Consider the following 18,250-nt stretch of genomic DNA (forward strand, 5'->3'; position numbering starts at 1 on the left):
GCCTCCACATGCTTATGTTGATCATGATGTTGTATACACAATGTGGACTTATCTGAAAAGATAACATATCTGTGCACCTTTCTCTCTCCCCACATCAGGGAAAGCCACAATGCTGGTTGCTGTGCTGACAATTCATGGCACTCAAGATGTCATCTCACTTTTCACATGGATACTTGTCTTGCTGCAAAAAACTCCATTTCCTGTTTCTCTGTGCATGATGTAGCTGAAACAACAGTGAGTTTGTCCTTTCAGGTGCTATTCATGTGGGGCTATTGAGATCCTGCATGGTGTTGTGTATGATCATACATTCACATAACAGTTGCAGCATCCTGACTAAGATGAGTAGCAATATTTTGGATTGATAAACTGCAGTCTTGTTGGCCTCAATCCTGCAAAAGTTGAATTCTGATATGTATTGGTAGATATTTCTTTTCCTTATGTCAAGCATTATGCAATCTTCCCACAAACAAATAACATTCAGATGTGTTTTTCCAATATACATCTATAATCTGCAAACCACAGTGAAGTGCATGTCAGAAGGTACTTCTCATTGTACCAGTCATTAGGGCTTTCACCCGTTCCATTCATGTATGGAGTGTGGGACAAATGATTGCTTAAACATGCCAATTCATGCTGTAATTAATCTAAGCTGTCTTTAAAATCACTGTGGGAGTGATACACATGTGATTGCAATATGTTCCTCAATTCATCACTTGAAATTGGTTCTAGAAACTTTGTAAGTAGGCTTTTATGCAATAGTTTTCAGCTGTCTTCAAGCACCTGACAGTTCAGTTCTTTCAGCATCTTTGTGACACTCTCTGAGGATCAAACCAACCTGTGATCATTCATGCTGGGCTTCTTTGTATCTATTCAAAACTCCCTTTTAGTAGCGTTTGGTGCGGTGTATCCAACAAAACTCAATGGTTTCTAGGATGGGTCACCTGAGTGTTTTGTATGCTCCCTCCTATGTAGATTTATTACATTTCCCTAATATTCTACCAGTAAATTGCGGTCAGCCACCTGCTTTGTGTACAACTCAGCCTTTGTGATCATTCTGTTTTGGAAATGTGGTTTTTGATGAGAAACCCTCTGTATATTCTTTCCTTATATCCTGAATGTAGATTGTGTTACTTCTATATTCTCTGTGCAGTTGCACTGAAATGCTGATCATTTGCATATCTAAACATGTAGCCACTTGGACATTTGTTGCATGTTACTTACATTGTGTTATAGTTTTACTGGCCAGTGGTATATTAGGTTACTGGTGTATATAAATAAAATGTTGTTTGCCTTTGATGCTGATATATTTATAACCTCAAAGATAGATAATATATCAAATATTTTTCCAGCTTTCTGTAGTATTATGTATTTAACAGATGTGACTCTTCAGTTTATTAAGATGTAGATAACAAGAAATTACTGTACAGTGTATAGCGAGATTTATGTATCCTACAAGCATAATATTTTGTCAGTAAATCACATCGGTGCATCTGATGATGAAAACATGTATGTTTGCCAAAATATTGTGCTTCTGAGACAGTGAGATCTTGCTATACTGCAATGCCTGTGTTATTCTGATTATGATGCAAAGTTCCTTTGGACTTGCATGCATTTCCAAAGGAACAGGTACTGCAGTAACTACAGGTCATAGACACATGATTGATGACATATGGAAGTTTGGGTTGTCCATGAGTCATGCATGGATAGCCAAATGGTAAAGCAGCATTCACAATAAGTGGGAAATCTGGGTTCATGTCCCAATCTGGCACAAATTTTCGTTGTTGTCATTCCATTCTACAGCTGATGGTTGTCATTATTCACAATTGTTAATACATTTAATGTAGTAAGATCTTGGTTTGTACAGCTTTTAATTTATTTCCATGGACTTTGGTGTACTTAGATATTACATACACAGATAGTTTGGAGTATAATGTTAAAATGTCCACTGTTATTCATAAATTTTCAGGTCAGGCAGAAAATCAGTATCCACAGTAATAGTGGCAGATAAGCCCTATGAATCAGTGGCAGTCTGGATAATTATACTTGCAATCATTGGTGGCATTCTACTTCTGTGTTTGTTAATATTTGGCATGAAAAAGGTAATATGACTTTTGGTAAATTTTATGGACTACCTAGAATTATAGAAAACAGTTGAGAATATTGCAATAATATTTTCATAAAGTACAATTTCAATATGATGATATGAGAGTCATCCAGAAATTAAGTTTCCCTCTTTTCATTGTATGTATTTAGCTAGAAATGTAGCACATGCACAACAGAGCTATGATGTACCAATCACATGATTGCCAAACAAGTCTTGGGTTTTGTTAGTAGTACTATGGCAGTGGTTGAAAATGGTAACTGGTAGTCTTTCTTCCACCAGCTGTCTAGTTTGTACTGTAGTAACTTTTATTAATGCACAAAATGTAGTACCAATTGAAATTAATCATTATCAGGGTCTGGTGTAAGGGTGAAGATCATGGGAAAACAGATGGTGGATGACTGGGGTAGGTAATTTTCCAAAGATGGTCAGAGTGCCCACATTGAAAAGAATGGTAGTTGACCATCCCTCTTCAATGAGTACCTTATGGAACTGGTGCAGCAGAGCAGCATTGAGAACTGTCACACATTGACTATGGAGCTCAGCAGCCATTTCCTGCAGATATTGTGATCCTTGTTGCATGGAATTGCCATGAAGCACCTGCTGTACAGTAGAGTGTGACCATATAGATACTTAAATCCCTGACACCCAAAGACAAAATGGATTGCTTTTGAGAAGCATTGACATTTCAGCAGCAGTACCCTGGTGTAAGCTATGAGTTCCTTGCAGGATTGTCATGGGTGAAGATATATTGCTTGCTCACTTTACTCCAGAAACCAATCAGCAGTCAATGCATTAGCTTCATAGTTGATATCCGGTGAAGACAATGTTTGGATGGACTGTGTCAGGGCAGAAAGTGATGTGCAATGCATTCTGGGACAGGAATGGCATTCTGATGATTTACTTCCTGCAAAGAGGTGAAGCAGTGGAAGCAGACCATTACAGTGAAACACTGCAGAAACTAAGATGGGCTATTCAAAACAAGAGCTATTGTATGTCCAGAGAACATGTGCTGATCCATGACAATGCTTGCCCAAATACAGCTCAATGCACAGCAGCTGTTTGGTAGGAGTTTTGTTGGGGGCTGTGTGATCATCCACTGTACTGTTGTGACCATGTTCCCAGTGATTTCCATCTAATCTTGCACTCCAAGAAACGTCTGCATCCAGTTACCATTTTCACAATAACCAAGATCTGAATACAACTCTGAAGCACTGGTTCCATTCCCAGGCAGCAGACTTCTATAACACAGTAATACAAAATTTAATCTCAAAGCTCACAGTATGACAAGTGCCTCAATTCTGGTGGTGATTATGTCACAAAATAGACCAACTATTGCTATGAGACAACTCTTTTTACAGACTTTAAGAGATGCTGCAGAAAAAGCATACACTGATCCAAGATATTATATTATACTTTATAAATGACTCAGATTTTAATTTTTTGTGGAGCTCTGTGCTTCACATTAGATTGAACACTTGTTACATGTTGTTGCGCATGTCACCCAACACTCATTTCCCGGTTGCTGTACATTTTTTTAAAAATTAAATATTGGTTTTGAAGTTCAAATCAACAAGGAAACTATTAATGTGGTGCCAAGAATAGATCACAAGTACTCTCTTAACATGGCTCTATGAAAAGTGTCTGTATTTGAAAAGAATTGACAGTCTGAATATCTAAAGTAACATGATACAAAATGTGCCTGAAATGAACCTGCTATGGGAAAAGCAGAAAAATAAATATGTGGTTTACAAGTACATCAACAACATCTTGTGATTTTTTGCAAGATGTAGTAATAGAAAACTTTTATTACTGTGGAAAATGTGTAATAAAGGACATTATCTGTTTTAAATAGAATTGAAAGTGTGAGAATGCTAATCGTTAGCAGGGAATACTGGTATGTGTGAATTGTGATGCCCATTTTGGCTAAAAACTCTAAAGGAGTGAGTGATAAGTAAGGTCATCACACTTTTAATATACAAGATCTTATACCTGAAATATGTTAGTGACAACATAAAGAATGACATCCTGGGATAATTATAAATGAGCTTACATGATGGTAATAAAAAATCAGTAAATTGGAATAATTATTGATATGTGCAATGCATGCTGTTAAGGACCAAAACTGTATTGTACATTGATAACAGTATCAACACTAGGCCTAATTTTTGCTATAGACTGCCACTGTGAGGTAAATGCAGATTCCATTCCATGTACAAAGATAAAACCAAGAAAGATTAGGACTTATTGTCCTGATGACAGCGAGTTTATAACAGATACAGCGCAGGCATTACATTTGCTTGAGTGATTTAGGGAAACCACAGAAAACTTAAATCTGAGTTGTTGGATGAGGCAAGTACTGCACTATCTTGCTAAGTACAAAAATAAAGAATGGGATGCTAATCTACATCTATATATAAAAGGCTTTTGTGTAGGTACTGACACTCTTTTCTCCATGACCACCCACTTCCACCAACTCATGGTTTTGCTGGTAGATAGCCCTAGGTCTCATGCTGTTTGTATGGGAGGTTGGTCATATTGTGTGGCAGTGGATGAGTATGGTGAGCAAAAATCCATGAAATATAGAGCAATAAACACTCTTAGGAAAAGCTATGTACTCTGTGACTTACAGACTTAATCATACATGTAAAAATATGTTTGTTGTTTCATTCATCCAACATAATATGATGCTTGTGTGGTTTTGCCAGTCAGACTTTAATAACAATGTGCTATATCAAACAGATAAGTTTTTAACCTCTCAGCACATTTTTGTCAATCCCAGCTTACAAATGACTAACTGAGACACAAAGAAAAAATCAGATAGATTCAAAGATAAAACTACCCATAACTTGCAAATGAATAATTGAACAGTAACTACGCTGACTTAGAAAAAACATTTCACTTATTCTTCATTAGTGTAATTGTTTTCCACTCCAGTCCTTAAGACTTCAGGCTGAATACATGTCTGGAGATGCCTGGGACAGCAGCACGTCTTGCCCACCACATACACCTACTGCCACTTTTCGCAACCAAACTATCTTACTAACAAGATTATTGTATTAAAAACAAAGATTCCAAGACTTACCAAGCGGGAAAGCGCCGGCAGACAGGCACATGAACAAAACACACAACACACACACACACACACACACACACACACACACACACACATATCCATCCGCACATACACAGGCACAAGCAGACATATAATATGTCTGCTTGTGCCTGTGTATGTGCGGATGGATATGTGTGTGTGTGTGTGTGTGCGAATGTACACCTGTCCTTTTTTTCCCCTAAGGGAAGTCTTTCCGCTCCCGGGATTGGAATGACTCCTTACCCTCTCCCTTAAAACCCACATCCTTTCATTTTTCCCTCTCCTTCCCTCTTTCCTGACGAAGCAACTGCCAGTTGCGAAAGCTCGTAATTCTGTGTGTGTGTTTGTGTGTTTTGTTCATGTGCCTGTCTGCCGGCGCTTTCCCGCTTGGTAAGTCTTGGAATCTTTGTTTTTAATATATTTTTCCCATGTGGAAGTTTCTTTCTGTTTTATTTACATCGTCATTAACAAGATTATTGCATTCATAATTTATTTGATGAGGTATATGTCTGTATACATCTCATATCTAAAATGTTACTCATGCCTCCTCCCATGCCACATATTCTGACCTGACAAAAGCTGGATTTCTCAGCTAGTAATAATACATTGAATATGAAACATGTAATTAAAGAATAAAATAAAAATTATGTATATCCTGTCAACCGCATTACACTTCTATCATCTAGTTAGTTAGTTTCATGTCCCATAGACATTTGCACAGTAAATCATAATGAAATGGAACAAGCCATTTTACATACACATAAGAACTATAAAACAGCTACTTAAAAAAAAGTAATCTACAGATGTGAGTTAATAATACCAGCCCACCACATTTTACACATTACAATAGAATGAGTTGTCAAGGAGAAATTTTTTAGTTTGTTTTCAAATTTTACTTTGCTATCTGTCAGACATTTTATATCCTTGGGTAGGTTATAAATTTTTTTTATTGTAGCATTGTGCACCACTTCTTGTGTTAAAGATGGTCTTAATGAGGAGTAATGAATGTCACTTTTCTTCTGGTATTGTGATTATGTACATCATTGTTCCTCTTGCAATGCAGTGGAATATGTGCAAAAAACTTTGTGAGGGAGTAGATATATTGTGTAGGAGTAATCTGAATGCCCAACTCTTTAAACAAGTGTCTACAATATGATGGTGGGTATGCATGCCATATTATTCTTACAGGACTTTTTATTTAATAATGAATTTCTTTTCTAAAGATCAGTTACCCCAGGACATTATTCTCTATGACATTATTGAATGAAAATATGCAATATATGTGATTACAGGCTTTCTCAGCTTACTTCAACTATGAAATCTTCACGGGTTATCAGCTGAGTGACATCGTCTTCTAGTCGCAATGTTTCAATGGATTTTGTATTCATTATATTCATGTGAAGATGATGGATGAGCAATCCATTGAAATGTTGCAACTATAAGACAATGCCACTCAGCTGATAACCCTTGAAGATTTCATAATATGCAAAATACCTCAGCTTCCTGATTTATTTCTCCCCAGAACTTGCAATGATTATAACTTCAAATGTGGCTGAACTAAGTTGTTTTAGGAGTTCCAAAATGTGTTTTTTCCAGTTTAAATTCTTATCAGTGTCACTATCTAAGGCTTTTGTAGTTTCCACTGTATTTATTATTTCCTCACTAAGTGTTGAACTAGACAGACAATTGTTTACAAATACGAGGAACAATAATAGACCTAAGATTGAGCCTTGAGCAACTCCATACATGATTTCTCTCTACTCAGAATAGTGTCCCTGGACTAAATATAATGTACCGAGTGACCCAAACAAAAGGTAAAGCACTGCCAAATATGAACAGGGTAGAGACTGCCATGTGAGTTATTGTTTCTGGTCATAGTAATGGAGACATTATAACTGAAATTATTAGCAAAACCTCCTGTATAAAGACATTTATCTTTGTTATGCCTGACCCCCTGCCAGCTTAAATTATGAATATAATGAAATTTGAAACAGTAACAATCCTAAGTTAAAATCATTAACAGCAAATTCAACTGACATTTATAGAAATTCACTACGGGTGGTTGTGACAGTGCAAAAATAATGCATAGGAAACTCAGCACATATGAATGTAATAATCAGAAACAGTCTACAATTTTTTGACACATATTACCAATTTCTTGTGTTTGTAGCACAAGTTACAACACAAATGAGTAAAGCAAAAAAAAAAAAAAAAAGGAAAAAAGGAAAAATGTTTGTACACACATTTATGCAGGACAGCATCAACATACAAGTGCCAAATCCTAGTGTAACCTCCAAAAGCTATCCAGAGAAGGAAATAGTGTTCAAAACTTTCTGTAATGGAAAACTGTCAATACCATAAGTGACAACAGGAAGCAGACAAGAAACATGAGCAACAAATTAAATCATACCAGTGCCAGCAAAAGCAGATGATGGGTCAGGTCTAAGAGTAATACAAGGGAAAGAACATATGGGGTTGTTGTCCTGTTCTGAGCCAAAAGCATTAGGCCGTAAGCACAGAGTACTGGCAATAGAAGAAATGCAATACAGTAGCACCAAGAGTTGACAGAGCTGGTTCAATAACAGCAGACATTTGTCATAAAACAAGAATTTCTGCAGAATCATCTGTGGAAGAAGATGTAGAATTTCCAACATTATGTACTAAACCAAGAGCACCAGTGAGGACACAAGAGACAACCCCATCAATTGCAACTGCACCACAAATACCAGTAACAGTTGAAACATTAACAGCAGCAACAGTAACTGCAATAGGTTGATCATCACCACCAATAAAGGCAGAGAAGATATGTACAGTAAAACAAGAGAAGTCTTTTCTGTGTTTGGCAGAAATCATTTTTCAGTAGAATGCAGAAAACAAAGGAGAAGCTCACCAGATAGGCTGTAAGAGTGTTTTAAGAGCACTTTGTCAAAATATTCACCCTTAAGACTTCTCTATCAGAGCAAAGCAAGGGAATACAAACAACCATAGGCAGGCATGGGAGCAGGAACAAGGAAGAGGAAGAAGAAAAGAAAACAACACTGATGGTGACCAAATTCAAGCTAAAGACATATGGTGTTTCAAATATTAAAAATAACTACTAAGTGGAAAATGAAACTAATCTAAGAATTTATCAGTATACTACACAATCCTTGTGTAATAAGTTTTATGAAATTAACATTCGACTAAAAGCTGATATAAAGAATATCAAAGTGACATGTTCCTCAGAACACTGAGTTGACACAGAAACAACTCAGTAAGTTAAACTAGCAAACATCATTTATCCTACTACTGAAATAAGAGCAAACATGATGAGTTAGGAATTTGTATAACAAATAATATAAACTATGTAAATAAAATAGAAAGAAACTTCCACATGGGAAAAATATATTAAAAACAAAGATTCCAAGACTTACCAAGTGGGAAAGCGCCGGTAGACAGGCACAATAAAATAACACACAAACACACACACAAAATTACGAGCTTTCGCAACTGGCAGTTGCTTCGTCAGGAAAGAGGAAAGGAAAAGGAAAGATGAAAGGATGTGGGTTTTAAGGGAGAGGGTAAGGAGTCATTCCAATCCTGGGAGCGGAAAGACTTACCTTAGGGGGAAAAAAGGATAGGTATATACTCACACACACACACACACACACACACACACACACACACACACACACACACACACACACACACACACATATCCATCCATACATATACAGACACAAGCAGAAAATATGTCTTCCTTCTTTACAAACCATAGTGTTGCACTGTCTGTACTGTGGTTTGTAATGAATATGTGGACACCAAACTGATCATGTGTATCTGTTTATGCTGCCCCTGGTTAACACAGACCCCACAGTTGACTATAAGCAGTTCTATTGCAATTTTTCTTGATGCTTCTAAAATCCATAATTTATGAGTGGAATTAACCATTTTGTTGACCACAGATGATCACTATAAGTTAGATTTTCATTTTGTTATATTCCATGATAGCAGTGAAATCATGAAGAGATTGATCTGTGTTGTACGGCATTTCATTAGGCTACTGCTCATACTCATAAACTGTCTTGCTGTAGAGTGTCAAATTGATACCCATTTAACCTCAAAGTTATTCTTTGAGGCATGGATATGCAATTAAGACTGTGAACACAAAATTTTGAGTTGTTGAGGGAGGGCACTACGTGAAAGTGCCATGCATCTGTAAATAAAAATGTCTATAAGACAACAATGCAACATATTCTGGAGTATATCCTCTTGTGTACATATAAAGTAAGTGTGAAAGATTCCCAGACATACTTCTAGACACAAAATATGTAGCTGCAACTCTTACAAATGAGTAGTGGAGAAGCTCATTGAATTTAAGTCAGAAAGAAGATAACATTATTATCATGAAACTGTCTTCTTCTTCCTCCTTGCTTTGTCCCGTGTTTATGGGTTGACATTGTTGTACTGGTAGAAGCAATGTTAATGACAATGGGTGGTCGGATGTCCTTCCTAATGCCACCAGCCCCTTCCCTGTACCCTGTCTGTATGTGTCTGGTGTGAATAACACATTCAAGTACACTCCTGGAAATGTAAAAAAGAACACATTGACACCAGTGTGTCAGACCCACCATACTTGCTCCGGACACTGCGAGAGGGCTGTACAAGCAATGATCACACGCACGGCACAGCGGACGCACCAGGAACCACGGTGTTGGCCGTCGAATGGCGCTAGCTGCGCAGCATTTGTGCACCGCCGCCGTCAGTGTCAGCCAGTTTGCCGTGGCATACGGAGCTCCATCGCAGTCTTTAACACTGGTAGCATGCCGCGACAGCGTGGACGTGAACCGTATGTGCAGTTGACGGACTTTGAGCGAGGGCGTATAGTGGGCATGCGGGAGGCCGGGTGGACGTACCACCGAATTGCTCAACACGTGGTGCGTGAGGTCTCCACAGTACATCGATGTTGTCGCCAGTAGTCGGCGGAAGGTGCACGTGCCCGTCGACCTGGGACCGGACCGCAGCGACGCACGGATGCACGCCAAGACCGTAGGATCCTACGCAGTGCCGTAGGGGACCGCACCGCCACTTCCCAGCAAATTAGGGACACTGTTGCTCCTGGGGTATCGGCGAGGACCATTCGCAACTGTCTCCATGAAGCTGGGCTACGGTCCCGCACACCGTTAGGTCGTCTTCCGCTCACGCCCCAACATCGTGCAGCCCGCCTCCAGTGGTTTCGCGACAGGCGTGAATGGAGGGACGAATGGAGACGTGTCGTCTTCAGCGATGAGAGTCGCTTCTGCCTTGGTGCCAATGATGGTCGTATGCATGTTTGGCGCCGTGCAGGTGAGCGCCACAATCAGGACTGCATACGACCGAGGCACACAGGGCCAACACCCGGCATCATGGTGTGGGGAGCGATCTCCTACACTGGCCGTACACCTCTGGTGATCGTCGAGGGGACACTGAATAGTGCACGGTACATCCAAACCGTCATCGAACCCATCGTTCTACGATTCCTAGACCGGCAAGGGAACTTGCTGTTCCAACAGGACAATGCACGTTCGCATGTATCCCGTGCCACCCAACGTGTTCTAGAAGGTGTAAGTCAACTACCCTGGCCAGCAAGATCTCCGGATTTGTCCCCCCTTGAGCATGTTTGGGACTGGATGAAGCGTCGTCTCACGCGGTCCGCACGTCCAGCACGAACGCTGGTCCAACTGAGGCGCCAGGTGGAAATGGCATGGCAAGCCGTTCCACAGGACTACATCCAGCATCTCTACGATCGTCTCCATGGGAGAATAGCAGTCTGCATTGCTGCGAAAGGTGGATATACACTGTACTAGTGCCGACATTGTGCATGCTCTGTTGCCTGTGTCTATGTGCCTGTGGTTCTGTCAGTGTGATCATGTGATGTATCTGACCCCAGGAATGTGTCAATAAAGTTTCCCCTTCCTGGGACAATGAATTCACGGTGTTCTTATTTCAATTTCCAGGAGTGTATTAGAACATTTTTGAAGTGTTTGTGTAGCATATATCCGAGGCAGGACATGGGCACCAGCATAGTATTTGTTTAATTGGATACGGAAAACTACCTGAAAACCACATCCAGGCTTGCTGGCACACCATTTGGCATTTCTAATCCACTGGACAGATTTGATAGAAGGTCAGTGCTCCTCCTTGAATCCTAGAAGCACAGTTGTTAAGCATTTGGCTATCTGGCCGGGTCATGTTTTCATATCATAAATAATGTTGGGTTAAAACGCTAAAGATATATACGCAAGGATATTTCACCTATTTGCAGCAGGTGTCACACCTATGTTATTGCTACATTTTTGTGACTGAAAAGAAGGTATTTCATTCATTATTTTCTAGCTTTTGTACTACACTTTTAATAAATTATGCTGCAGCAGAATTGTGAAATCATTTCCTAGTTAAGCCAAAGTTATAGTCTCCAGAAAAACTTCAAAGATAAGTTAGAAAGTCCTGGTTGGAATAGAAATATTACACACTCATGCTCATAAATTAAGGATAATGGTGATACATGGTGAAACAATGCCCTGGTGGGTGCTTTGCAGGTTTTGAATCACCTTGGGGTATGACCATGCGGTGCATTTGACCTGTGCTCATCGCATGGTGCCGCTGGCAGCAGTCCACATATGCAGAGGTGTGTTGGTGCATGTCAGAGTACGGTGCAGCGAGTAATTGTGCAAATGTTTTCAGACATACTAATGGTGACTGTGTGTTGAAAATGGCTTGAAGAACACATCGATGACATTATGAGGGGTAGAATACTAGGGTGACTGGAGGCTGGTCCAACACAGCATGGGTTCTCCGTGTGCCACAATGTGTGATCTCAAGATTATGGCAATAATTCCAGCAGACAGGAAACATGTCCAGGCACTACAGTATGGGATGTCCACAGTGTACAAAACCACAAGAAGACCGATATCTCACCATCAGTGCCCACAGACTGCCATGGAGTACTTTAGGTAGCCTTGCTTGGGACCTTACTGAAGGCACTGGAACAGTTACCTCCAGACACACAGTCTACAGACAACTGAACAGACATGGTTTGTTCACCCAGAGACCTGCAAGGTGCATTCCACTGACCCTGGTCACAGGAGAGCCCATAAGGCCTGGTGTCAAGAACACAGTACATGGTTATTAGAACAGTGGTCCCAGGTTATGTTCAGGGACCGGTCCAGATGCACTATGAACAGTGATTCGGTGGTTTTCATCTGGCATGAACCAGGAACCAGATACCAACCCCTTAATGTCCTTGAAAGGAACCTGTTTGAAGGTCGTGATTTGATGGTGTTGGGTAGGATTATGATTGGTTCCCGTACACCATTGCATGTCTTTGACAGAGGAACTGTAACAGGTCAGGTGTATCAGGACATCATTTTGCACCAGTATGTCTGCATTTTCAGGGGTGCAGTGGATCCCACCTTCCTCCTGATGGATGATAATGCATGGCCCCATCGACTTGATATCATGTAGGAGTACCGTGAAACAGAAGATATGAGGCAAATGGAGTGGTCTGCCTGTTCTAAAGACCTACACCCCATCAAGCACATCTGGGATGCTCTCGGTTGATGTATCACTGCACGTCTTCAAACCCTTAGGACACTGCAGGCACTGGTGCAAGAATGGGAGGCTACACCCCAGCAGCTGCTCGACCACCTGATCCAGAGTATGCCAACCCGTTGTGTGTATGGTGATCATATCCCATATTGATGTTGGGGTACATGCACAGGAAACAGTGGCGTTTTGTAGCACATGTGTTTTGGGATGATTTTCTCAACTTATCACCAATACCATGGACTTACAGATCTGTGTTGTGTGTGTTACCTATGTGCCTATGTTATCAGTGCCAGTTCTGTATAGTGCCACATTGTGTGGCACCACATTCTGCAATTATCCTTAATTTATGAGCATGAGTGTGATTGCATCACTAAGTAGTTGATAAGTGCATACATAAGAATTGCATAGAATAATGTTTACCACTTGTACTTTTGATCTTACAAATCAGGTGGATGGGAAATGGTATTACAACATGTTCTGCGACCCTGTGGTCCTCTTGACATCAATCTATGCTACTCCTGATCCCATACCAAACACCATCCCTTTCCCATGCCTCCCACTTCAGTTCAATGTGTCCATTGCCATATATTAAATTAAAATTTACTGCATGCAGGTGTACTATCTGTCTCTTTTTCTCTCTGTGCAAGAATACCTAATAATTTATACTGGAAAACATACCAAGTAATAATGAAATTTATTTCAGCTGTGATCAACTCAAACTGTTATTTCATTGTTTTTTTCTTATACATCATTTTGTTTGTAATATATAATGAATATTTTCTACAGGCTGGATTCTTTAGAAGAAAGAAGAAGGAACTGCTGCTTCAAGGATCTCTGCAAAAGGAAGCAGTAGGTGAAACTGCAAATGAATAGAAAGTATTTAAGGACATCTATGGGCAACTAAGACATTTCTGTACCACAAGATTTTATAATAGCAAAACTTAATAATTGTATATTTAGATACACTGTTCATTGTATTATTTTAAGGAATTATTGGTATATCTTCCTGTTTACTGTGTCAGTACAAATCTCAGTTTAAATTTGTTCAGTGTGTGTCACAGATACACAGAAACAAAATCCATAGCTGAATATTCCTTTATAAAGAAATCAGCAATCTGTGTTATTTAAACCACAAATATGAGTAAATGTAGCTAAAATCTGATCAAAATTACTTAAGGATCAACAGTTTGGCATGATTACATGGAGATACGGAAATGAATCACTACATCTTGCATGGAATACACGTATGGTTGTATTTCATTAAACTTGCTCAGACTCATAAACAATTCACTTTACAAAGACTGTACTGGCATCAGTGTATTCTGCAAGAGCAGTATTATCTTTCCATTTTAGTTTTCTTGTGGCAACAAATTTTAAGATGATATACTGAAAGTTTATGAAAATTTATTTCCTGATGATGTTACTGAATTTTTATATGCAAAAAATATTTTGTTATTGACTTTAGGTGAAATCACCATTCAAAAGAAATCATAAGAAGTACATTATATTTTGATTTGCTTGAAATTGGAACTCTTTCAGAGATCTCTAACATGAAATAATTTGAGACATATGATGCATGATGCTGGACTCACTTAACGGTCACCTGTCTGGTTTCATTGCAAGAAACAGATTGCTTGGTTTAAAGTGAACCTGCTTTTAGTTTTCTGATCAACCTTCTACTTAACTGAAACATAATAAAAAAAGTTATGCCTAACAGTCAAGCCAAAGGAACTTAATGGTTTGAAAAACAAGAGCAATAATGATAACAAAATATTCCACCTCATTATTGCAAAAATTATAAGGCAAACAAGCAATAGGGTTCACTGTGTGATTACAACTGTTACTCAGATGAACTTTATTCAGATTTAGTTTTTGATAATGTTTTTTTTTTTTATTAATGTTCAAAGTTTATGGAAATGTAATTTTGCTATTTGATTTGGTTCTGTGTCAGTTCTGTTGGGTCTAAAAGGCAGTGACACATTGACATCCTAATGACTGTGTCCCTGTATGGTATTCTCAGAATGTGAATGTCATGTATGAGAAACTATGGTTTTTGGAAAGGTAAGAGATCAATAAGCTCCATTATTTAAAATTTGGTACTAATTTTGACATTTTGATGCTGCAACAACAGTTGTTGATAGTGTAGGCATATAACACATAAACCGCTCCTCTCAACTGACATGGTATGCCAATCCTCTGGCCAAGAGAGTGACATAAAACATTTTCATGAAGAAACATATGATGAATTTCCTTCTGATATTGTTCAGCATCACTCAATACACAACTAATAGCAGTAATAACTGATAAAATAAAAACTCTTCAAGTTTAAGAATTTGAAACAAATGAAATCTCAGACTTCAACTTACAATACCACTGAATAGCAAGCTGCCTAAATCTGCAGCAAATTGCAAGTGAAAAATGTCATGATGGGGTAGTTAAGGTTTAGCAACAGCTGGTGGTTGTTCTGGCTAAAAGTCTTTTGGGATGGCTGAAGGTGTACCACATCTTCCTTGCGAGCCTCATCTTTCTCCTTACTTCACAGCTGTCAGTCCTGAAGCAATTTTGAGCAGAATATTATCAAATGATTTGTTCTTGAAGAAGGTAGAAAATCTTGTTGTAACCTCCCATGATTAATAACAGAAAGAGAAAACTGGTTGAAAATGTTCAGAGAAACAGCATGTTAAACACAGTGAATTGATGAAAAAACATACATCCGTAACAAAAAAGTCACAAATGATTGTAAGTTTGTCATTGTCATTAGGTGATAAGTGGTTATTCATGGTGGAGCAACTAACTATATATACCATAAAATAATTGAGATACACGGTGTCCATAATTGATCTACATGTTGTAAATTTTATTTTAGTATCTCATCTCAAATGACACAATTTGTAGCACATATAATCAACACACAGTTATAAAATATCAAATAGTAAAAATATATATATTTAAATATGTACAATCTCTAATAACTGAGATACATAAATTTGAAAGGAACCTACTTCCATAAACGGAAAATATTTCTATAGCTGTATCGGTAATGTAAATTGTCTCAGTCCATATCCCTGAAGATCCTTTTCCAACTAACATTTGATTAGGATGCTTACCCTAGCACAGTGACAAAATGAATGACTACTTAATAGCTCCAGAATATATGTAACTGACAAATACTTTTATATTGTTAATTCATTTAAGAATAAAATCTTTCTTAGTATTAAAATTCAGTTGCAGTTGATTGTTCCTGTATGCCCATGTTTAGGAGGTGTAGTGTGTTTACTTTAAATGTCTAAACCCCACATTATGTGATCTTGTTAATAGTAGCTAGTGCAATGTATTACTCCTGTAAAAGGCAGTATGTAACAACAATGATATGATTGTGACTGATGTAATAACCATGAGAAATAACAATCAGCAATCATGTAGAACCCCCTAAATGCTGACTACTAGGTAACTAGTGTTTGTGAAATGTGTATAGGAGTCAGACATCTCCTGTTCAATTCAAGCTCTTCAGGGAGATGATTTAGCTATAATCTATCATGGTATATTCTAATTGGAAGTAGCTGACTTAACAAATTATGCCATATAAACATTATTTATCCCGCAGACACCCTGGGACAATTTCTTATTGTAGTTTTCAGATGTAATGGAATGGACATGTTTTTGCATAAATAGGGATGATTTATGACTTTAAAAGGTCTTATTAATATTAATTTTAGAATTACAGCACAATCACAGTAGCATATCACATGGTGTCAATTAACTGTTCATCATCTTCAGACTGTTAATAAATAAAAAGAAGAGACAAAGAATTTTAAAGAATCTATAAAGTCTATTAAATAAAATTAATTGTAATTAGCTTTTTCTAGTGTGAAATTATGATCCAATTGTTATGAAAATGTAAATGTATATGTGACAGAGGCCACAAAGGACTTGTTAAAAACATCATTAACCTTAAAAATGCACCAGCATATTGTACTGATTTTAAATTATTATTTCTGGATACTGTATTTACCCAATTATAAGATGAGGTTTTCTCCCTAATTAATCATTCAAAAAATACAAGTTGGTCTTGTATTCACAGATTAAACTATTGCTGCTGAAGGTAACATTTTTACGTTGTTTAATAGAGTATATAGGGGCATCTTTCATTTACAGATGAAGCTCCAAATACTGAGGTCACATAGGGATTTATTTTGAAGAATTTGTAAGTTCAAATGGTATTCATGTTTGAACAGGTTAAAGATTTCCCTGTATGCCAAAGCGCTAAATACACCTTTGAAGTTGCTCACACAGTCACATGGCATATGGCTCAAGCACCAGTAGTGCAAGGGATATGTAAGAAACAATCAACTAACAACGACAATAATCTATTGCTCTGTGTAGAATTTGACAAAACACAGGAGGAAATAGCAGTACATTCTAACTACCATGTTACAGACTGTTGTTATATTTGAACAAGTTTGCAACAAGTGTTCTCAAACATGTATGGATACTGTAAACAAACATTAATGCTAATTTTTAAATAAAGGTAGCATTCAAAAGCAGAAATGTTGTCCTTCTAAAAACATTACTTGATTCTGAACCCAGATCAATATTTTATTGATTTTGAGAGAGTGTAATGATTTACTAAGTGGGTTGCAAGAGAAATTTGCCCACTGTTCACATATTAGAATACCAGGTAAAAGATTACCAGCTTTTAATCAGCTCTAGAACAAAATAGTGACATTCAGATGAAACAAGAAGGAAAATTAATCCAAAGTGAAATGATTAACTAACAAAATCATTCACATTAAACTGATTAACCATTGTGAAAATCAATTACAGCATCGAAACCCGTTGTGGTGACAATACTAATAGATGTCAGTAAATCACAGGATGAGAAAAAGTGCAAGGATCTGACTGAATTGTGAGTGTGCTCTTGTGTATTAGTTGCTGTTGTTAGAAAATATTGTAGTTTGTGTTTCACTGTTGCTCAAGCAGAGTACTATGGAAGGTTTAGAGGGGGAACATCAATCCCAACTTGGGCATGAACTGGTTGGGTGTGGGGAGGGGCATACTGAATGGCAGCCAAACATAGGAATGTATACTGCATACTTTGGCTTTTTGAGAACATCTACCATCCTTACATTGCAGCTTTCCTGAATCCATTTGTACTCAGGATTGAACTGCCTTTAAAATGGGACAAATATAAAACAACAGTATTCATCTCTCCAGGAGACGGTAAAAGTCATACATAGTGGTCAGTGGCATACTAATGTGTTTCATGCTACAGTGTTGTGTATGCTCACTGTGACATATGACTGGAATGAAATCAGATGTGTCAGCTGCTACAAGCAGTTCTTTGCAGCCAATGAGAGAGTGGCAGGCAGACAATATATTTGGAAGAAAATAACAGTGCTAGAACTGCTAGGTTTTTAGGAGAGCTTCTGTAAAGTTTGGAGGGTAGGAGATGAGGTACTGGCAGAAGTGAAGCTGTGAGGATGGGGCAT

The 18,250-nt window shown here is 38.1% G+C and overlaps 1 protein-coding gene across 2 annotated transcripts in view; it reads left to right on the forward strand.

Annotated features, from left to right (window-relative positions):
• LOC126268028 (integrin alpha-PS5-like) overlaps positions 1–17,309 on the forward strand; it is a 554,707-nt gene extending 537,398 nt beyond the window's left edge. For both annotated transcript variants that reach the window (XM_049973448.1, XM_049973449.1), the window contains exons 22-23: positions 1,967–2,099; positions 13,548–17,309. In XM_049973448.1, coding sequence (XP_049829405.1) covers positions 1,967–2,099; positions 13,548–13,634 — 220 coding nt within the window. In that variant the 3' untranslated portion in view covers positions 13,635–17,309. The remainder of the gene's footprint in view (positions 1–1,966; positions 2,100–13,547) is intronic.
• The last annotated feature ends 941 nt before the right edge of the window (positions 17,310–18,250 follow it).

Source organism: Schistocerca gregaria, chromosome 4 (assembly GCF_023897955.1).
Source record: "Schistocerca gregaria isolate iqSchGreg1 chromosome 4, iqSchGreg1.2, whole genome shotgun sequence".
Lineage (NCBI taxonomy): Eukaryota > Metazoa > Arthropoda > Insecta > Orthoptera > Acrididae > Schistocerca > Schistocerca gregaria.